The 21327-nt window shown below is 49.7% G+C and overlaps 8 protein-coding genes across 8 annotated transcripts; 5 read left to right on the top strand and 3 right to left on the bottom strand.

Annotated features, from left to right (window-relative positions):
• Positions 1–274: 274 nt before the first annotated feature.
• Positions 275–1702, bottom strand: FTJAE_3208 (monoamine oxidase A; the record flags this gene model as incomplete). Its single annotated transcript, XM_037349481.1, has 1 exon — positions 275–1702. One exon carries the CDS (start codon positions 1700–1702, stop codon positions 275–277), a length of 1428 nt encoding a protein of 475 aa, XP_037209600.1.
• Positions 1703–2355: 653 nt separating this feature from the next.
• On the top strand, positions 2356–3668 carry FTJAE_3207 (transaldolase; the record flags this gene model as incomplete). Its single annotated transcript, XM_037349480.1, has 5 exons — positions 2356–2404; positions 2554–2642; positions 2690–2999; positions 3059–3212; positions 3263–3668. 5 exons carry the CDS (start codon positions 2356–2358, stop codon positions 3666–3668), a joined length of 1008 nt encoding a protein of 335 aa, XP_037209599.1.
• Positions 3669–5198: 1530 nt separating this feature from the next.
• FTJAE_3206 (fungal Zn binuclear cluster domain protein) lies at positions 5199–7118 on the top strand (the record flags this gene model as incomplete). Its single annotated transcript, XM_037349479.1, has 1 exon — positions 5199–7118. One exon carries the CDS (start codon positions 5199–5201, stop codon positions 7116–7118), a length of 1920 nt encoding a protein of 639 aa, XP_037209598.1.
• Positions 7119–7474: 356 nt separating this feature from the next.
• Positions 7475–9919, top strand: FTJAE_3205 (uncharacterized protein; the record flags this gene model as incomplete). The annotated part of the gene is made up of 1 exon (XM_037349478.1): positions 7475–9919. The coding sequence occupies one exon, from the start codon at positions 7475–7477 to the stop codon at positions 9917–9919; it is 2445 nt and encodes an 814-aa protein (XP_037209597.1).
• Positions 9920–9975: 56 nt separating this feature from the next.
• On the bottom strand, positions 9976–12019 carry FTJAE_3204 (positive regulator of purine utilization; the record flags this gene model as incomplete). Its single annotated transcript, XM_037349477.1, has 3 exons — positions 9976–11699; positions 11783–11934; positions 12012–12019. 3 exons carry the CDS (start codon positions 12017–12019, stop codon positions 9976–9978), a joined length of 1884 nt encoding a protein of 627 aa, XP_037209596.1.
• A 354-nt stretch (positions 12020–12373) lies between these two features.
• Positions 12374–13978, top strand: FTJAE_3203 (general substrate transporter; the record flags this gene model as incomplete). The annotated part of the gene is made up of 2 exons (XM_037349476.1): positions 12374–12510; positions 12562–13978. The coding sequence occupies 2 exons, from the start codon at positions 12374–12376 to the stop codon at positions 13976–13978; spliced, it is 1554 nt and encodes a 517-aa protein (XP_037209595.1).
• Positions 13979–14673: 695 nt separating this feature from the next.
• On the bottom strand, positions 14674–17604 carry FTJAE_3202 (sterol glucosyltransferase; the record flags this gene model as incomplete). The annotated part of the gene is made up of 11 exons (XM_037349475.1): positions 14674–14858; positions 14917–15055; positions 15105–15468; positions 15519–15884; positions 15937–16045; positions 16094–16354; positions 16411–16571; positions 16622–16980; positions 17032–17183; positions 17232–17405; positions 17460–17604. The coding sequence occupies 11 exons, from the start codon at positions 17602–17604 to the stop codon at positions 14674–14676; spliced, it is 2415 nt and encodes an 804-aa protein (XP_037209594.1).
• A 945-nt stretch (positions 17605–18549) lies between these two features.
• Positions 18550–21011, top strand: FTJAE_3201 (alpha-L-rhamnosidase C; the record flags this gene model as incomplete). Its single annotated transcript, XM_037349474.1, has 2 exons — positions 18550–18819; positions 18873–21011. The coding sequence occupies 2 exons, from the start codon at positions 18550–18552 to the stop codon at positions 21009–21011; spliced, it is 2409 nt and encodes an 802-aa protein (XP_037209593.1).
• Positions 21012–21327: the final 316 nt, after the last annotated feature.

Raw genomic sequence — 21327 nt, 5'->3', positions numbered from 1 at the left:
AATTGGGATTTGTAGTAGTGTAGCTTGTCTACATTAGGTGTCTGCCTTGACCCAGAATGTTTATTATTGGATATTTATACTGAGATACCTTGATCAAATTGATGTTTAATCATTGACATTTAGTAGGCGTTCATCGTCACGTTATTTGGGCGGTTTTGATTAGAATCCTGTCATAAATCTCGACTGTCTCGCTGCCTAAGAAAACGATTCCTTTGATTGTCATAGCAGTCTATCTATCCTTCCAGTTGCCCAAAATACCTTCTCGGCGGTTCTCTCACGGGCTGCTCAGTACCTTCCGGGCTGCCGCCTCACCAGCAATAACAGCACCCTCCATAAACCCCGCCCAATAGCTCGACGCCTCAGTCCCAGCAAAATAAATCCCCCCAACCGGCTTCGTCAGCGCCGGCCCAAACTGAGTCCAGACATTCGGCGGGAACAATCCCGTATGACCACCTCTCGAAAACTCCTCATTGTCCCATCTCTGCAGTACCCAAGACTGGACGTCCCTCGCCTTGGGACCAAAATATCTTACAAAGTCTTCTGTCACAGCAGCAAAGATCTCTTCTTCAGAGGCATCGTCGAGTCTTCGCATCTCGTTAGCTTCTAGAAAGCCCATCATGGCTCCGAAGCTTGCGTCGGGTGGGGAACTGTCGAATGTGGATTGGGATACACCCTCGAGACTTGCGACTTCACCGCTGAGACCTTGGTCGCGCCAGAATGGGGTCTTGTAGATTGCGATGACTTTTCCGATGGAACCCATTGGGACCCTCTGGCAGAGCTGGTCTCGTGCGGCAGGGAGAGGAGGCTGGTAGACGATGCGACCTGCGAGTGTTGGGGGGATAGCGATGATGACTTTGTGTGCTTGAACGCGGAATGAATCACCTACGACAAGGTAACCATCGTCGTTCTGTAGGATCTGTCGAACAGGTGCTTGAAGGCGGACAGTCTTACGACCAAGACGCTCAGCCAATTTGATAGCAATGTTCTGCGGTCCGCCTTCGATCCTCTCTTCCAAAGATCCATTCTTGACGTTGGTCAACATCTCCATTCGACCCTTTGTTTCCGCATCTCCAGTTCTCGCGACATTGATCACAGCGCTCAAAAGTGAAACATCTTCGCCTTCCGCTGACATGACAGCTCTGTTCGTCATATCAATCACGCCTCGCGCTACACCATCACGAGTAAAGCCATCGAGCCATGATGACAGGGTGAGACGATCCCATTCCTTTGCTTTAGGGTGCGTCCACGGTTGATGCACGTCGATCTCACTCGCCATCTCATTAAACTGGACTGTGATATCAGTAAGAATCGCTATATCCTCTTCAGATAGTGGTGGCAATCCCTGCGTCTTGACAGGATCATAGAGGAGAGGGCCCTGATTGGGTATCCACATGAGCATGTTGCCCTCGATGTATGTCGGGAACGTCTTGATGCCTAGCTCAGTGGCTAGAGTAAGAAGCCTTTTGTGGTTCTTGCAGACAAATTCAGCGCCTGCTTCGACTTTGTGGCCGTTTCCGTCTTTCACCTCCACGTCGTAGACCTTTCCGCCGACTCGATCTCGGGCTTCGAGAACAAGGACGGATTTGCCAGCAGCGACGAGATCTTTGGCAGCCGCCAGGCCACTGAAGCCCGCACCGACGATAGCTACGTCGACGAGCTCGTGTGTCCACTGCGCGGTAGGCGGAGAGGTGGATACTGTCATTTTGTGCAAATACGAATTTGAGATGATGCGAGAGTCAGAAGGGAAATCCGCTTAGAACCTGTAACTGACTGATTTATTCTACTAAAAGACATGATACTTATACACTGTCCAGCATTGGATTTATAGATTATTGCAGCGCTAACATGCTCTTCTCTTATCAGAGGTCTGCCTATGCATTTATTTGCCGATTGCCGTAGTTAGTTTGGGCCACGTATAGTATGACTCTCAGCGATCCCAATTCGACACATGAAGGTCAATGGGCAATAAGGACCGAGCTTGCAATGCAATACCTCTTATTTTAGCCTGTCTCATGTATTTCTCTCTTGAAGGGTCAGGATGATAGAGTTCTTGAGCTCCACACCACCAACTCTTCAGTTCAGGCAGTTCACAGCGAGATCCACAATTATACAACTAAACTGTTTGGGGAGCATTCACTGGCTTGTGCAACAGTGAGTTGTGATCATCAACGGCCATTGCTATTACACTGCTGCTGAATCGGCATTCACTTTCCCCAGATTTGAGCAGAGGTGAGCCTCGGCAGGAGAGTTACTATAAGAAGCTACATATGGATCAGAAAGGTAAACACAGTCATTAGCTTCAGAATCGTATTTTCATTTCACCAGTACAATTCGTAATCCTAACCAGCCAGCATCATGGCGCCTCAAACTGAGAATAGCTTCTTGCATGAGATTGAGCAGAAGAGTGAGTCTTCTGAGATATCCTCGATATTTGACTATCAATAACACCCCGCGTTGTCAACGTTGATGTTGATACGCTCAATACTGAGTTCATTCGATCTCTGCCCATTACTCCGAATGATCAAACCTGCAATCCTATATGGTTGTCTCTAGCTATCCAGGATCCTTCAAACGCTGAAGTAATCAAAGTTACGGCCTTTGAGCTTCAGGATCAAGGTTTCCTTGCCATACTGTCGCGAATTGTAAGACAGTTATTCCCAAGCCCCCCATCGGAATCTGACTATCATAGGCTGTTCATCTTTGCAAAAGAAACATCGACCTGATCAAAGGCCGAGTCTTGGTCCAGACCAGCCCTTCAGCTGCATACAAGCTTCAAGAAACTTTGGATCATGCTCGCCTGTACGCATCTGAGTTTGAAAGGGCCGGGATCCCAAAGAACAGATACTGTATCAAGATCATGGCTACAGGTCCTGGACTGAACGCTGCCAAGATTCTTCAAGAGGAGGGCATTTCAACCTTGGGTACAGGCGTGTTCAGCGTGGTCCAGGCTGTGGCTTGTAGCCAGGCGGGTTGCTTGTATATCAGCCCATATTACAACGGTAAGAGAGATGATGACTTGCCCTATCGCACATTACCTCAGCTGACTGTTCATTATCAGAAATACGTACTCACTTGAATCCAGAGCTGTGGCCTGATGTCCAGGACCCTGCATTGGAACACCCGTTCTCGCATCGCATCGCCCAGATGGTCCAAGCATACAAGACCTTGTTTGCCACCACAGGCAAAGAACAGCCATTAATCAAGAATGCGGGGTAAGGATGCATATCACCATCCATGCCTAGTCTCTTGCTGACAGTATCAGCTTTCGCTCCTACAAAGAGGTTCTCGCCTTGGCCGAACTCGGCTGTCATTCTGCAACCATTTCGCAGGATCTAATGGAGGAGTTCAAGACTTTGACACCTGGAGGCATTCCACTGCCAGTAGCTCCCAAGGTGGCCGCCATGAAAAGCCCATATGCTGGCGGTGTACCTATCCCTTCGCCCAGGCTGGATGAGCTGCTTACTCAGGATCTGGCGGAAGAGAGAGGATGGTCGGCAAAGGAATTGACTGTGGACCTATTGGCTGATGGAGGAAAGGCGTTAGATCAAGCTCTGGAAAGAGACTCGGAAGCCGCCCGTATGGTTAAGGAGGCTTTGGATATGTTTATCTACTGCGAGGAGGAGACGAAGAAGCTGATCAAAGGGACAGCGTTGGTTGCAAGCTTATAGGTGATCCAGGCAGCTTCATGGACACACCTTAGAATGTCTTTATTCATCACAAAAGCGACACGTATTTAGCATAAAGTTCCCTGACACATTCATCGACACTTGCATGTGCAGATAATATGCTGCCCATGATGTCTTCTTTGCGCTATGTCGAGGTCTTTCCGGCCTGAAACTCCCACTTATCGATAGCCTTTTCCCGTCAATGTTTCAACATTGCACTATCTATACTTACGACCTGAATATACCTTAGGAGCCGAAGTCTGTCACGGTGCTGGATTTGAAGCAAAGGACTACCGATTAGCGGACTTGACTCTAGAGAGATCCGATGGTGGCTGCCATATCCGACCCCGCATCGGTATCCGCGGGCACCTTGCCCACCCGATCAACCCGCCGACGAGCCGAGTCGTTTTGGGTTGCCTCTTTTGGAGGGTTTACTCCAAGAGTCGTGCCAAAGACATTTCCATCCGATGGCCCAGACAGTAAGTTGCCTTGGGTGCTGATGGATATGTAAATACAGAAGTATCATATATATACCCGTAGCTAATCGCCAGAGTATAACATCGGGGAGCAGATCCCTTGATATACCATCGTCTACAGTCTACTCTTGTGGCAAAGTCCAAGATGTCTCAAATGGTACGTGGTCCAGACTAGAAGAAGAAGATGGTATAGGAGGTCACAGCTAAGGTTTTCCAGGAACCCACAAACCGTCCAATCAATCATATAGCAATTTCATGCCCTGATATCGAAGGACTTGTTAAATGGTATAAAACCGTTCTTGGCTTCGAGGTCATTGGCGATATACAGCATTGCATCAGAGCAAAAGACCCAGCACCATTCGAGACAATCTTCGTCTCATACCCTCCATCACTCCAAGAACTCAAATTTGCCATTCTAGCAACTGGTAATGGTGTATGCATTGAATGCTTTCAATTCATCGACCCGTCGCCAAAGCCGCGAGATGTGAATTTTGAGTATACAAGGACTGGGGTTTTTCACATTTGTGTCACGGATAGAAATCCTGAGATATTGGCGAAGAAAATTGTAGTGGAGGGTGGAAAGACATTGGGAGGAGGGATGGATTATTCACTTTTTGGACTTGAGGGCCATAAGGGGATATATACCCAAGACCCGTGGGGCAATGTAGTTGAGATCATGAGTCTGAGTCTTGAGAGGGTTTCGTCGACTGGCACGGCGTTGATGAATGCTGCAAAGACACTTACAGCGGTAAAGATGTAATCAATGATCTTTTAACACGTATATATCATGATAAGACTGGATACCAATCGAGTAACTCTAACCAGTGAATTTGTTCCATATCGGGAAAGACGATACCCCATCTTACGCTAGGCATCGTCCGCGGACGCCGATAAGCATAACAACCCAGAGAACTCCGCATGAACAGCCCCGCGTTTTCTAACATCTTCAAGACAGGTATGTTGTGGCCATTCATATGAACACGACGATTATTAAGTCTGCCCAGAACTCAATAACGAGTTATCGATACGTTCAGCTTGGGAACCACCAATTCATATCATGGGGAAGAAGTCCAAGACATTCACAGGATGCTGGACATGTCGCGCCCGCAGAGTCAAGTGCGACGAGGCCCAGCCAATCTGCAACCGCTGTACTAGAGCAGGTCGAATCTGCGAGGGCTACGGAGTGCGCCTTACTTGGCAAGGCAACGAAACAGAAACTGCTTTCAGAGTTCTTATCGATTTGGATACGGAGGGCGCAGAAATAGCGTCAGACGACCTGGATGATATGATCAACAAATGCCACCATACAGAAGCTAGCCATGAGACACAGGCTTTTGGGCCCTTTTCTGTGTTCCGCATTGGACAGAAGACTGAGATGGAGGCCTCAGAATCACGGCAATTTGATAACAAGGAAAGCCAAGAGGATCAAAAACTTGTGGGAGAAACAGCAACCGATGACTCATATACGCCCTCCTCGAGCGACTGGTTGATAGGCACAAGCCAGCACTCATTACCTGAGATCAGCAATGACGCAACATCACATGTCACCATATTCGACATATCTGCGCATCAGACTACCAGTTCGACTGAAGATTACGTTGATGAAAATAATGATCTGGTACTGTGTGAGCATTTCTCAGAAGAATGGTTTCTCGGCTCAAGCTTTTGTGATCTCGATTCAACATCATCGTGGGCAGAACTCAGTTTCCTTCCGTTCGACGTGGAAAACGATGCCACATTCGATGTCTCCATAGCATTAGAGGGTCATATATCGTCAGATAACTTCCAACTCAACAACCCTTCGTTCAGCTTCTGGCATGAACTGCCGCAGCCACAAGCCAGTCTCGACCCCGTCTCCATGTCGCGACAACAAACCGAGCTGATCCATCACTGGCTAGTCCACATGTGCAGAAACATGGTCCCAATCGACACAATGGACAACCCATACCGAGTTATATATCTGCGCTTGGCTTCCGAAGGCGTCAGTGGCACATCCAAGAGTCACATTGCAGTGCTGCATGGCGTGTGCGCTGCGGCCGCGCATAATCTCAACACGATACGGCATGACAAGGCAGATAGGCAATCGGCGTGGAACGCACAGGTAGCACTGAAGAATCTACAAGAGTCCATTTCACATCCAAAAGGCATGGATTATACCTCTGTTCTGGCTGCTATTGCGATGTGCATCATGCAAGACACCATGACGGGACATCCTCAGGGTTGGAGAGCCCATATACAAGCTGCGTTAAGGATAATAGTACAGGGAACACTCTATCAAGGCCTGGACCCAGGATCTGACCTCCACGTTGTGGTTCTGCAGTGCCTGTGTCTCGTCGTGCTAGGCAATGTTGATACACAGTATGACCTTGCAGATATGGTGTCTCAACTCCCTACTAACGAGGACTATGTCTCGAAGCATCACAGTGTAACCAAGGATCTGGTCGGCATCATATCTCAAATCAACACGCTCTCAAAACAAGATATCAGAGACCTCGCTCTGGTCGACCAGCTAGAGCTTCAGATCTATCTCCAAGTTGGACCAACTACGCATCACAATCAGTTCCGCAGTGACAAGGTCAACTTTATCAGTCAACACTATGCCTCGGTCTGGCACTACGCCACAATAATACACTTCCAACGACGGATCCGCCACAAGCCACCAGAGCAGCTACGAGATATTGTATCAGAAGCCCTGGGTCACCTTGAAGCGGCTGAAGATGTCACCACTGATCTGGACGGATGCATCGTTCTATGGCCTTGCATGGTTATCGCCACTGAATGCCATGACGAGGAGCACAAGATGCGTGCCTTGAATTGGTTCAAGAAGAAGGACCGCCATGGATTCGCAAATGTCAGCTTGGCAAGCACAGTTTGTCGCGAATATTGGAATTGGCGTGACAGAAATCCTACTAGTTCCTTGACTACATCATGGCAAGATTTTGTGGCAAGGACCCAGTATGATGTTGTTCCAGTATGAGATAATTTGATACAGCAGCTCTCCGTCCATGGCGTCTTGACCTTCAGGTAATCAACTAACAAGAATGGAACCATGAAGAGGTTGCGGCAAGGCTTCGCTAAGCATACCACCGAGCCTTTAATAAATTTGTATGGATATAGAACGGGTCGGGGCTGGTCGGCGCATGTCAACCCGCTCGCTCCCGTTAAACGAGGCATGTCTCGGTCTTACAACATCCGAAGGGCGCCCCAGTCCAACGTGGGTCGTACGAGTGCGACCACGTTCAAATTGCGCTTAACAATGACTGAGGGATTGTCCATTTGCCCCTCCAAAGACCCTTCTCTTAGTTCCTCACTCGTTATCGAAAGTATCTCATCATGGCCGCCGAACAATTCGACACATCTTGGATGTGGAATCCCGCTTTCATCGAAAAAGCCACGTCTACTGCCGGTCGCTTCGTTCATTTCCGCAAGACTTTCTTTGTCAATTCAGAGATACCGACTTCGCTTCCGATTCAGATCACGGCCGATACACGATATAAGCTATACGTCAACAAACAATTGGTCGCATTTGGACCTGTCAAGGGAGATGCAAGTCTCTGGTTCTACGACGAGGTCGACATCAGCCCATATTTACGCCCAGGCGAGAATCACATCGCGATTCATGTCCTCCGGCTCTTTCACGGTACATCATATGGAACTAGCTTTCCACGCTTGGGAACGGGGGGTGTCAAGATCGCGACTACTGTTGATGATGAGGTCTGGGCGCCGCAGATTCGAAGCAGTGAGCTCTGGCAAACGGCGATAGATCACAATGTGACTTTTCGTATAGACGAGGAAGAAGATGACTTTCTTCACGTGTACGAATTGGTTTCTGTATCGCGCGATATGCCAGTGGAGTGGATTCCAGCGATACTGCTCCGTTTTCAGAACTCTACTGGTGTCACAGCGCCGTGGAAATTATCGCCACGCCTCATTCCGCCGGTGAGGGGTCAGAGGTCGTACTTCAGCGCCATTCACAACGTTCAGAGCGGGTTGCCTCATGGTATCTGGAGTGAAGGATTGCTGGGTGCTCAGTCCGGAGACAGTAGTCTCCTTCTTCCTGCTCAATCAAGCCATCAACTCGACCTTGAGACTCCCGTTCATACCACCGCCTTTATCCGCTTCCGCTTCGTCCGACCCGAGGTTGGAGGCGCTTGCCTTACGATAACTTATTCTGAAAGTTACGAGGACACTCCAGTGCTGGTTCCATATCTTCGCTGCAAAGGGAACAGATGCGATACAAGCAAGTTCCTTATCGGACCCAAAGACATTTATACGTTCCAGGGAAGAGATGGGAATCCGCGTCTGGGCTACTACGATGAGGAGCAAACGGAGGAGATATATATGCCTTTTCACTGGCGCACCTTTCGCTTCATGAGGTTGAACATCGAGACTGGGTCATCTGATCTGATCATGCGCGGTATCAATATTGACGTTGTGAACTACCCATTGGACGTACTATCAAGCATAAGCACGACCTCAGACGACGGAACGTTGGGAGCGTTGTACGACACGAGTATCAGAACATTACAAAACTGCATGCATGATTGCTACGAAGACTGCCCTTTTTACGAACAGCTCCAATACGCCATGGATACACGCAGCTCTTGTCTCTTAACATACCATGTATCCGGCGATGATCGTTTAGCCAGACAGGCAATTGTGCAGCTTCATAGCTCTTTTCAACCTCGCATTGGACTTACGGCCAGTAGAGCACCATCAACCCAATTACAGATTATCCCTCACTTTTCTCTCTACTGGATCTGCATGCTGCATGACCACTTCCTTTACTATGCCGACAAGGCATTTGTTCGGCCTCTTTTACCTGTTGTCGACGCTGTGCTGGGGTATTTCCACGAACGCATTGATCACCGACTGGATCTAGTGAGTCTTGGGAATGAGAAGGGCGTTTGGAACTTTCATGACTGGGCGGAGCAGTGGCGACCATATGGTATTCCGCCGTCAGTGGAAAAGTCCGGTGTTTCGACATACACAAACAGCTTATATGCGTACACTCTAAGACTGGCGGCCAAGCTGCAAGGAGAATGTGCGGGCCGACTTTCCCTTGCAGAAGAGTATTCTCATCGGGCTGGGCTAATTGTCGATGCGGTCAAACGGCAGTGTTTCGATGGGCAATATTTTACCGACAGCATTGCCGCTTGCTCAGACCCTCAAACTGACCGGAGCCAGCATAACCAGGTCTGGGCTGTTCTTAGCGGTGCTGTTTGTGGTGACAGCGCTCAGATATTGCTTAAGCGCGCCCTAGGAAGTTCTCAAAGTGGCGCGCCACTGATCAAGACGTCAATTTCCATGTCTTTCTATACACTTCGAGCCATCAGTGCCGCAGGAGGGTCTCTATATGATGAGCTATTTCATGCTCTATGGCAACCATGGCGTCACCAATTATCTCTCGGTCTGACAACCTGGGAAGAAGACGATGTCTCACACCGCTCAGACTGTCATGCTTGGGGCAGCGCTCCAATCTACGAGTTCTTGGCCGAGGTTGCGGGGATAAGGCCTGCCAATGCAGGATGGCAGGAGATAGAGTTTGCTCCTCGCCTAGGTCTTTATAATTCTCTTGAAGCGACCGTTCCGTTCTATAGAGAGGGGAAGTTAGTGTTGGCAAAGGTTGGCTGGAGCTCTTTAGATGGAGAGACGCGAGTCACGTTGGGGATTGAGGGTTTAGACGAGTCAATCTCTGTGCATGTCAAATTGCCGGGATGGCCGGGCATGGTTGAGAAGAGCTCCGGGAGCATGAGCTTTACATGGACAAGATCTTAGAAAGTATACTATTATTCGAGGCAACATAAAGTCAATGTTAGGCTTAGGACTAAGCATCATTCCTGCTCTGGCGCGTTGAACTGCTGGTATGCTGATGAGGCAAACAACGGCATGCGAAACCAGTTATCCGGATCTTGAGACATATCAAAACACGCGTCGTCAGCGAACACAGGGAGAAGGGTATCCAATCTCTCGACGTCCATGTAGCTGGCGTTATCAAACGTCGAAACGGACTGCCCTGGACTAATCACCCCATGCAGCATAGAATCTGGCCTAAACTGATCCTCAATATGGGACGTCGGGATCCGAAGATCCGCCATGAGCTGGAGAATCGTTCCTTGCCCCTGTTCAGTTCCAGCATCAAGATCAGAGGTCGCCCGACGCAGAATCTTGGCGTAGCTAGCGCTGATCTGCCAAAACCGGCCCATGGTACTGAGAAAGGTGGTGAAAAGTGAGACTTTTGCTATGCTCTCGGGATCAGTCTCTCCTGTGAAGAATCTCTGCGCTGTGAGAAAGCGAGCGGCTACCCAGACGGACCAGGCAAATGGCCAGCCGAGCTTATCGACTGTTTGGTCGGCTACCTTTGTGACGATCTGGGCCAAGGCTTGTACGCTGGTGAGGCATCGCTCTAAGCATTGGCGACGGATGTCGAGATGCGAATCGGACTGGAAATTGAAATGACATGGGATGCCGAGATAGCCGTTGAGGTAGATATCCAAGGCGTAGTAATAACCATACAGCATAAATGTGGCTGGTCGAATGGCGCCTGGCACACGGTCGTCGACAATGTTATGGTTATGCCAGAATAACCGAGATGGTAAAGTCTCCATCCAGGAATTCAGTTCGGCCGTGACGTTGCGAAACTCGCTCAGCCAATTTGACTCCAGCTCTTGGTTGTTGTAAAGCGTACTGTATTGCATTCCAACTCTGTGGATTCTCCGGGATAGGTCGAATAGCTCCAGTTGGTAGCTAAACACAGACGCCGGAGTAAGCAGCGCATCGTCTACCTCTGACAAGTTCTCCCTCCAGACTTGCTGGCGCGCTGGTAGGAAGTGGTGAACATGGTCGTCGCCCAAGGTCGAATGATGGTTCGTGGTGATGCAGATAGTGCAGTCCAGAGCGTAGATAGCCCAGAACAACCGCTGTCGGAAGATACCATCACTCTTTCTCAGCGATTCACCCCTCTCAGCCTCTGTCGACGTGCGAAATACAAGCCCATCCGTGTTCTTAAGCTGCACCGCAAGCTTTGTAGCAACAGCCAACGGACCCCAAACCTGAGGGCCATGCGTCATGCCCGAGAGATCCAAAACCAGCACCGTAAGAACCTCCAACGAACTATACGACGGCTCCTCCAGGACATCAACAAATATACTGCGCTTAGAATACTTCCAAAACGAATCACTCGACGCCTGATCAAGACGCGAGTCAAACGAGTACGGCAGCGTGACCCCAAAGAGCGCATAGTACAGCAGCGCAGGCTCATCCATAGAGCCCATGTCTGCGCAGACACGCTGGACATCTAGGAAGGGAAACCATGGGTGGATGTGGCGAAAGTAAAGAGAGGCGAGGGAAACGACGAGGTCGGTTGGGGGTCTGCGCTCAGTGACTCTGCGGGTGCGCTCGAAAGTAGGTGATGCTTCACCGACGGGCATTGAAGGGATTGGCTGGTCATTGGGTGATTTGGTCTCGACTTCGATTGTGTCTTGTGGAGGTGGTTGATCAGTTGATGTGCTTGTTCTCGGCGTGCTACGAATGGCTCGTAGTTCGGACTCTAGCTTCTCTGGAACCAAGAGTCAGCCGATAATCACCTTACCTCATAAACACTACAAGGAAACTGAAGTGACTGAAGGTAATAGGACCTACCGATCTTGTCTTCTAGCATCTGGCGATGACCAGCTGGAAATCCCGGCTTCCGTCTGTTCCCGTACTCACACTCAACCTTTGCCTTCTCACAGCGCTGACAGGTCGGTAATCGGCGGTCGCACTTTGCCTTGCGCTGCTTGCACCTCTCGCATCTGCATGCTAATTAGCATTCTCCACAGTTTCCTATTTCCGGGGAACCTGATAAGAAAAAAACAAGAGATAAACGTACGAGGCCATGGCTGCTTTTCGGTCTATGTTTCGCCGTCAAGGTTGCATTCGACGTGCAGAAACTTCGGGGCATGTTGGCCCTTAAATACCGGCCCATTCTTCCCACGTGATGGTCCAGAACCACCCTTGAGCTTTTCTGCTAGCGTACCCCAGATTTTCCCCAATGAACCCCTTGGGAATGGGCCGAGGAGGAGGGGGGGGCTGGTTCTCGGTCGAAGTGGTCCCGAGTACAGAGCGTGGCGAGTGAGAAGGATGTATATAGCCATGGGCTGAGCCAGTGTCAAACTCTTATTCTCATCCCAGTCGTTCAATCTTGATCTCGGCAACCTTCTATTGTCTATCCTGCTACGTCTTGTTTGCGCAATGGCTTCACCTGAAGTTACCACCACCATGGCTCTTCCATCATCGCCTGTTGATACCAAGCGTTGGTGGAAGTCGCCCAATCTGCGCGCCCTCAACTGTCTCATGATGATCCCACTTCTGTCGATCTTTTCCCAGGGGTTCGTTTCCATCCCCCGTATCCTACTCATCTAAGCTAATAAGATATTTAGTTTCGATGGAAGTATGATGAACGGTCTGCAGTCCGTCAGCCACTGGCAGACTTATTTCGGCACTCCAACAGGCGCTATGCTCGGTTTCTTCAACGCTGCTTATCCCCTCGGCGGTATCCTCGGCACGTTTCTCATCTCTCCCGCGGCCGATACCTTTGGACGAAGATGGGGTCTAGCTACTGGCGCTGCGCTCTGCTGTATAGGTGCAGCTATCCAGGGCGCTGCTATGAATATCGCCATGTTTATCATCTCTCGAGTCATCATCGGTGCAGGCAGTGTTGTCGTTGCTGGAGTTGGCGCTCCTTATATCACTGAGATTGCGCACCCTGCTCAGCGAAGTACAGCTACAGCTCTGTTCCTCACCTTTTACTCTGTTGGATCCATCATTGCCGGATGGTGCACCTTTGGCACATTCCGCATCGACAGCACTGCATCTTGGCGTATTCCTTCCGCGCTGCAGGGACTTCCTTCTGTCATCCAGCTTCTGTTTGTCTGGTTCGTCCCAGAGTCGCCACGATGGCTCGTCAGTAAGGGTCGCAACGACGAGGCTCTTCAGATGCTTGCCAAGTATCATGGCGAGGGCGACTCGTCTGACCCTGTTGTTCAGTTCGAGTACAACGAGATTCTTGAGACGCTGAGTGCAGAGGCATCTGAGCATAACAACATTGTTGTCTTCCTCAAGGACTTGGGCAGCACTCCTGGCAACCGCAGACGCATGTTTATCATGGTCTGGGCAGCTATCTGCTCACAGATGTCTGGCAACGCCTTTGTCTCGTACTACCTCTCGCCCATTCTGCACTCTGTTGGACTCAACTCGGATCTTCAGCAGACTCTCATCAACGCTACTAACCAGATGCTCTCTTGGTTCAGTGCCATTTACTTCGCCACGTTGCCAGCCAAGGTCGGTCGTCGCAAGCTTTTCCTCTGGTCGCTGGCTGCCATCTGGGTCATCGACATTTGCATCACTGCAGGAAGTGCTGTGTTCGCCAAGGATAACACCAACAAAGCTGCCGCGTACACAGTCGTTGCGTTCCTCTACCTCTTCTCTCCCGCCTACAACCTCGGTTTCAACGGTAACCTTGGTCTCTATATCCCCGAGATTCTTCCTTATCGCATGCGAACCAAGGGACTGTCATTCTTCTACTTCGTCCAATTCTGCTTCATGATGCTTTCGACTTTTGTTGTGCCTATCGGTCTCGGAGACATCACCTGGAAGTTCTACATCATCTTCGTCGGATGGGTCATGGTTGAGTTTGTTGGAGTCTACCTTGTCTTCCCGGAGACCAAGGGACCTTCATTGGAGGAAATTGCATGGATCTTTGATGGTCCTAACAGTGGAGTTGATATCCATTCTGCTCGAGTTGAAGAGAAACACTCGACCATCGTCGAGCATACAGATGGCAAGGAATCTGTTTGAGTAGCTTTCTGATATAACGAAGGATATTTCCTATGTCAGAGGCAGGATGAAGTCGTGTAACCGCTTCATGAATGTTGACGAGGGACTCGGGGTGATGTTGACTGGATAATTATGTGAAGCGAGCAGTTAGTATAGGCGGAGAAGAGATTGCAATGCAATTCACTATATTTTGCTCATGTTCAGCTCTCGCGAAATGTTCAATGCAGAAATGATTAATGCGTGTCACGCCAATGTTAAAAGGTGAAAGTGTCGCCCGCCTTTGGCTCTAGCGTCGGAACTAAATACTTATGGATCTCACTAGTGGATCGACAGGATCCACTATCTCGTTCAAGTTAAACGATAAACGAGAAAACTCGTTCAAGAGCCTCAATGGCTTGAGCGGATAATCACCCACCCTAGAACAAAAGCGCATATGATATATAGGGTATCATCTTCCCACCTCCTAGACAGCTACCAATTGAAACATAGATAGATAGACAGATCTTATCCTTAAGTAGAATAAGTTCTCTTTCTTACTATTAACTGTCTCGTACCAAGCTCGACTTCCGATATATTAACATTAAACTACTTCGCAGTTAAAACGACATATAACTGGTGCAAGGGTCACAAAATGTCATGTCATGAGGCTGACGATGTGAATTTCAATAAATCTACCGCTTATACATTAAAGCCTATAACCCACAATATTAATGTATCTACCCTGTTAATTCCTGGAATCGTCTCACGACTTGGGCTGCATCAGGGTGAGACGGCGCAACCTCCCCCTCACTCAATGACTCAACCCGACCAGCTGCTACCGCATCCCTCGCCTTGTTCGTCTTCATAGACTGTACACTTTTATAAACTCCCTGAGCTGGGTACGCAAGTAATCCAAACATTGCTGAAAGGGTATTAGCTGACATGCCCCAAGGATCTCTGAGTATGCATCGTAGACTTACCACTGCCTGGTTTGGCAACCATGTTGAGAGACCCCTGCCCAAGACCTTTGAAAAAGCCCTTGGTTCCCTCTTCTTTAGCCCCTTTCATTGGTTTTGTCACGATATCAGTTAAGCCTTCATAGAAGCCAATGCCAAAGTTCTAATCCACGTAAGTATCTCATCTCAACTCCTAGGGTAGCTGTACATACCTTTGCTGCAACTGTACTGCCGCTCTTCCAATCCGTGACAGGACCATAATCCGCGACCTTTTCTCCGTACAGTCGCGGTGTGTTGCGAAATCCTTCAGCGAATGCCAACGGGACATCCACGAGCGAACCCTTCACCACAGCGGTCGTCATGCCCTGCAGAGCCTTTCCGCTTGCAACTGCTGTCGCTGTACCTGCTGAGCGACGAGTACCATCTGGCCGGACACGCTTTACGTCTTTGAAGGGATCGATGAAAGCTCCGCCTAGGGCAGAGGTGAAGTCTGTCACGGTGCCCAGAACTGACGAGGCTCCAGCTGTCACAGGATCCCAGCGTTCGTTCTCAACGAGGTATTCCTTCGGTCGAAGTCTGAATGAATAGGTCAGCATAGTTAGAAAGTGCGCATTGTCACAACTCACGGTTCAAAGTCTGTCAGCTTGACTTTCTTGGCGTCCAGCAGAACCTTCAAGGCTGCATTTGACAGCCTAATATGGTCCTTGCCACCTTTCTTCGACCTGGCCACGTACTGCCATTTAGCAGCATTTTGTGGAATGAGGTCGCAAGTGAGGTCGGCCACGGGTAGATGTCGATGGAAAGATTCGACTGCTGTGTTAACGCCGCTCTCCTGTCTCATCTGCGAGGCGATTCTGTTGGCAGCAGCCTGAGCCTCGGGACTGAGACAGAACTTAATTGCAGAACTGAGCTTTTCTACCGAGATGCTCTTGTAGGCGATGGGTGATGGACCTGCTCCGTTGGAGGCAACGACACTTCCCCAAAAGGGCTGGCTATGAGGATGTTGGCATGGTCTTTGGGATAGTGGGGGAGTAAAGGACTTACTCGCCGAAGAATGGCACAATGGTAGTTGGGCGGCCATTGACGAGCCCACAAGCTGTAGTGCCTGCGCCGCCATGATGGACAACAGCAGCAACGCGCTTGAACAACCACTCTGCCAAAGGTCAGGTAACGTACTGGTGAACTGCAGCGGGCTACATACCGTGAGGGCAATCACCCAAGTAGAAGATCGAGTCAGTGCTGGGGTCATTTCCGCCTAGCTTGCTCCAGCCTCTAGAAATAATTACTCTGGCTCCCGCAACCCTGCACGACTCTTTGATGATGTCTGTTAGGGCCGTGGGGTCAGCGATGACGATACTTCCGAAGCCGATATAGACTGGCGGTGGTCCGCTTGCTAGAAAGTCTGCGAGGTCTTGGGGAGGTGTATAAGAGGGTTCGTCTCGCATGAAAAAGCCGCAAATGTCTAATGAGGCCAGTTAATGCTCAGTACCAATTAGAGTTTGTCTTCGTGGGTCTTACCAATGCTATCTCCCCAGTCGCTTGGCTTGGGGACCAAAGCTGGTGACCAGCAATAAGTATATGGTACTTTCATAAGCCCAACGATGTCGGGTCCAACAGCGGCTGCTAATGGGTCTAGATGCAAGTCCTTGACTCTCCAAGCGTTGATGACATCTCCAAGTCTGTAATGGTCAGCAGAAACACGGAGAAAGACAGTCAGTACAGGACTAACCCTTGCCAAGTCATTAGATCAACAACTCCATAACTGAGATAATTGGAAGCCCTGGGATCCATGTTCTTAGACTGAATATTGGCGAGAGGATGAGGAAATGATCTCGTGGCTGTCCAGGGCATTGTGAACATCATGTGAAGCGGAATACCTAACGCCTGAGCGCAGTGGACATGTGCGAAGCTTGGTGGGTTTGCAATAATAGCATCAGCGACAAAGGGACGATTTGATACGAGGTCCGGTTTGACACAAGAGCTCCAAAAGCCTCTTAGCATATCGTGGATCATGACGCGCTTTCGGCCGATATCGCCTCCTCGAAGACTTTCCATAGAAGGAATTAATCCGGGATTTTTGACCATGTACTGTACCCTCACAGTTAGCATTTGAGTAATAGGAGATATCGCTAGTCTTACGGCCATGAGATCCTCAGGGTCTCCCCCGACGGGGTAGAATTCGAGACCAGATGAACGGACAATATCTTTAAAGGTATCATGAGTGGCTAATCGCACGCGATGGCCGTATCGCTGGAGAGCGACGCCGAGTGCGATGAAGGGTTGAACATCGCCTAATCTGATCAGTTTTGAAAGGAAATGAGAATGTCATGAGAGCCTACCTCGACTGCCGACAACTTGGATGACGACATTGAGAGCTGGACACGACCCTGAGGGAGGAGCTGCTGGCGATAAGCTGCTGCTTGGTTCAATTTCCTGGGCCTTGTCTGGAGGCAGAAGGCGATTGAGTTCGTCGGGCTGCAGCGATGAGAATTCAATATCGACCTTTCCCTCATCTTGGCGCGGTCAGCATCACGATAGCCTCAAAAGAACACAGGCGGGGGTTGTACCATTGACGCGCGACGTGCTAGCTAGGATTGACCCTGAGGAATGTAGCTCATACGGAGGCGGCGCGTCCCAGGGGGCGTCCAAGACATTGTCAATATCTTGCGCTTCCTTGTCCCTGGACGGAGATTGAGATCTTGATTTCGACATGGTTTGATTGGATTTGGATTAGAACTCGGTAGATGGAGATGTAAAGTACGGTACGTAATATATAATGAGCGGGGGGCCAACGGCAGAGCGCCCTAGAGGCTACTGTAGACTATTTTAGGGGGACAGCTTGGCAGGGTGGTCAAAGCTAAAACACCGAGATCAGGTACGACACGCAAAGCATGACAGCTTGGGGGCTGAGTAACTCTCGCTCTCGGTTAGGGCAGCGACTTTGGTAACGAATCATAAGAGGCTGTGGGGAAAAGAGCGAGAAATTCGTAACGCCTCTGCTGATCGTGTGCTTGCGGAGGATGTGGCTTAGACCTGACTTGGAGACATTGGGGTTTAGTGCTGATCTTGAGGTCAAAGACCGACGGACTACAAGGTCCCTGGGAGTGCAGTAAGCAAATCCTTTAAGATAAGGGTCCATCATTCGTCAGACTTGCGAATTTTCGGCAGGAAATCACCATATTTTCGCATTCGCATGCTAAATATACATGGGCAATCAAGTCACCACTGATAAAGTCAGTAACGAGATCTTGAAAATGAAAACTGACTCAAGACAGTAAATTTCTGCGAACTCCGCTTTTCTTTAGGTTTGGACTAAGGGAGCGAACCTCGTTCCTCGTTCAATATTTCAGCAACGAACCTCGCTCTTCAGTAAAACCTCGTTCACGAGACACGCTTCTTGGCCCTCCACCAGAACGGTCAGAGCTTAAATGAAAGGGCTCGGTTTGCTCCGTACAGTGGCTCATTACATCATGCAAAAAAACATAGAGATGGAAGATGTAATACCGATCACCGAATATAGCATTACTATAAGTAAAGATGGTCTCTTGAGCAATTAGATCCAGTGCAACACCATTCATTAGTCATTCCTTTTCTTACTATCTCAACTACTATCTCTCCTTTTACTATTTTCTTTAAACTACTTACTTATCCATCCTAATGCTTCTCCAAGCTACAGCTTCGCTGTTGCTTGTAGCCGGCTCAGCTCTTGCTGGACCGGTTGCAAGGGCAGACAAGAATACAGTCGTCTACGGTTCCAAAGGAACCGTGTCTCTCAAATCTGACGGAAAGAAACCTCATATCATGATTCTCGACTACGGCGAGAATTTCGAGGGTCATCCTACCTTTGAGGTTGTCTCTGCTTCTGGTGATACCTCGGCCTTTGAGCTTACCTATGCTGAGTCCAAGTATGCTTTTAGCAACTACCAGGTATGAACACTTGGAGCTTGGATATTGTGCCAACGGACTAACTCCCCGCTCAGAGTGACGGACCCCTTCCTCTGGCAGCTGCCATGGACACCTACCGTGTGAACCGATACAACATCACGAAGCGCGAGACTTTCAACAACCGTCTTGTCCAGGGAGCTTTCCGCTACCAGAAACTGAACCTCTCTTCGCATGGAGAGCTGCGTTTCAGGAAGATTGGCGTGAAACCGACTGTTCACACCACGCCCCTCACCAAGCTTCCCGGAGGTTTTGAGTGCTCGGACGAGGACTTTAACCGTATCTGGCTTACAGGTGCCAGAACCGCCCAGCTTACTGAGATTCCAAAAGACACTATCCCCGACTTCTGGCAGGTCTCCAAGGAAGGGTCTCTTGTTGAGAGCTCTGCGCCCCAGGCCCTCGGTAGCGCTGCGGCTGCTCAGCTGACCGCCTACCAGCTCGATTTCCAGGTCAAGCCCGTTACTGGGGAGTTCAGCTTTTCCGTTCTGTCAGACACTCTCAACGAAGCTATTGTTGTGACTTGCGATGTCAAGACTGGCAAGGTCACGGCCACGGGGGCTTCAAAGTCTGGCTCAATCCCATCTTCTGCTGATGCCAAGGTCAGCGAATGGATGTCTGTGCATGCCAAGGTGAACATGACCGAGATCTCCATCCTCGTCAACAACAAGACTGTTCTCGACTTTAGCCAGGCAGAGAAGTTTTACGGCTCGTTTGGTCTTGGTGCTCCTCTCGGTCACTCTGCCTACTTCCGTAACCTCAAGGCTGCGACTCTCGACGGTACTGAGATCTACTCAAACAACTTGACTGATCCTAGCTTCCTGAAGGACTTTTTCATGGGAAGGAACCCTGCCGATACCATCGTTGATGGTTCCAGACGCGATAGAATCGCTTACACTGGTGATCTTGACGTTGCGCTTGGCTCGACATACGCTAGCACCTATGGCAAGTCTTTCGTCGAAGGTTCACTCGACCTTCTAGGCTCTTACCAGGCAATTCCCGGATTCTTCATCCCAACCGCCAAGATCCAGCAGGAGCCGCTCAAGGAACTTCTCGACGTCAACATCACTGGCCTTATCGGCTACTCGTTCAACTTCCTCAACGCACTTGCTAAGAACTACGAGGTTCTGGGTGATAAGCAGTTTGCCAAGGATTGGGCCCCTCGCACTACTGCTATGCTGGACTGGGCGCACTCACAGTTGAAGAACGGTCTTTTCACTCTCGACAACCCTGCCGTCACTGGAGACTGGAACTACTACGATCCTCCCCAGACCGGTGCGAGTTCCAAGTTCAACACTCTGTATGCCTACAGCTTGCAGCAGACTCAGGATCTCCTCAAGGCCGCTGGTGCCAACACCACTGTTTATCAGATTCGTCTCGACAACCTGCGCAAGGCTATTCACTCTAACCTCTGGAACGATACCCTTGAGGCTTACGTTCTGTCTAACGAGATTACCACTGGATTCGCCCAAGACGCCAACGCCCTCGCTATTCTCGCAGGCATTCCCCAGAGCCACAACATCTCAGCCACTTCGCTTCTCTCCACCATGAACAAGGAACTCCAGCTCAAGGCTGGACCTCTAGCCTTTAGCAACGCTACCGCCAAATCTGGTTTCGCTCAGAAGATCAGCCCTTACGCCTCTGCCTATCATCTGCGCGCCGCCTTCGAGTCTGACGATGAGGTGATCGTCAATCGATTGTTGAAGAGTCTCTGGGCCCCCATGGCGAACCCTTCCCATGCGAACTACACCAACTGCTTCTGGGAGACTCTTGATCCCGATGGTACTCCTGGTCTGGGGATAATCACCTCTCTCTGCCACGGCTGGGCTTCTGGACCTACTGCTGAGCTGAGTCGACATGTTCTCGGTGTTCAGGCTGCTGAACCTGGGTACAAGAAGTGGGATGTTAAGCCTCTGACTTTGGGTCTGGAGTGGGCTAAGGGTCGGGTTCCTACTGAGCATGGAAATGTTGAGGTTGATTGGAAGTTCAAGTCTGGTCTTCTACAGATGACAGTTCGTGGGCCCAAGAATGGCAACACCGAAGGCACTGTCTACCTTCCTCGACCTCGGCCTACTCCTCTTGAGAAGAGTGTCATCAAGGTGAATGGCAAGGTCGTCAAGGGTGACAAGTTCACTGTACCTTGCGGACAGAAGATCACTATCAAGCAGACCCGCGCTTGATTCATGGGTCGTCTATTGTAATTATTTACTAGTGATAAACCTGGTTGACATCCATCTCCGACTTTATGACAGTACGCTGCCAAACAGATGGGGGTCGCCATCAGATTGTTTAATAATAGAGTCATCAGATGCTAGAGACCTCCTGTTTATAAAATGGGGAACACTTTAGAATGTTTCGCTGGAAGAAACGCGCGAGCCACTGGCTTTTTTATATTTTCAAGATGATACCGCCTATAGGTCTTGATCACTGATCGGAGTGCCGTAGTCTTGTTCATCGTAGTGAAGGAATAAATTTCTTTATTTATCCACGAACACA

This window comes from Fusarium tjaetaba, assembly GCF_013396195.1.
Source record: "Fusarium tjaetaba strain NRRL 66243 chromosome Unknown NRRL66243_c0000063, whole genome shotgun sequence".
Classification (NCBI taxonomy): domain Eukaryota; kingdom Fungi; phylum Ascomycota; class Sordariomycetes; order Hypocreales; family Nectriaceae; genus Fusarium; species Fusarium tjaetaba.
Note: the sequence above shows the minus strand (reverse complement) of the source record. Positions and strands in the feature narration are given on the sequence as shown.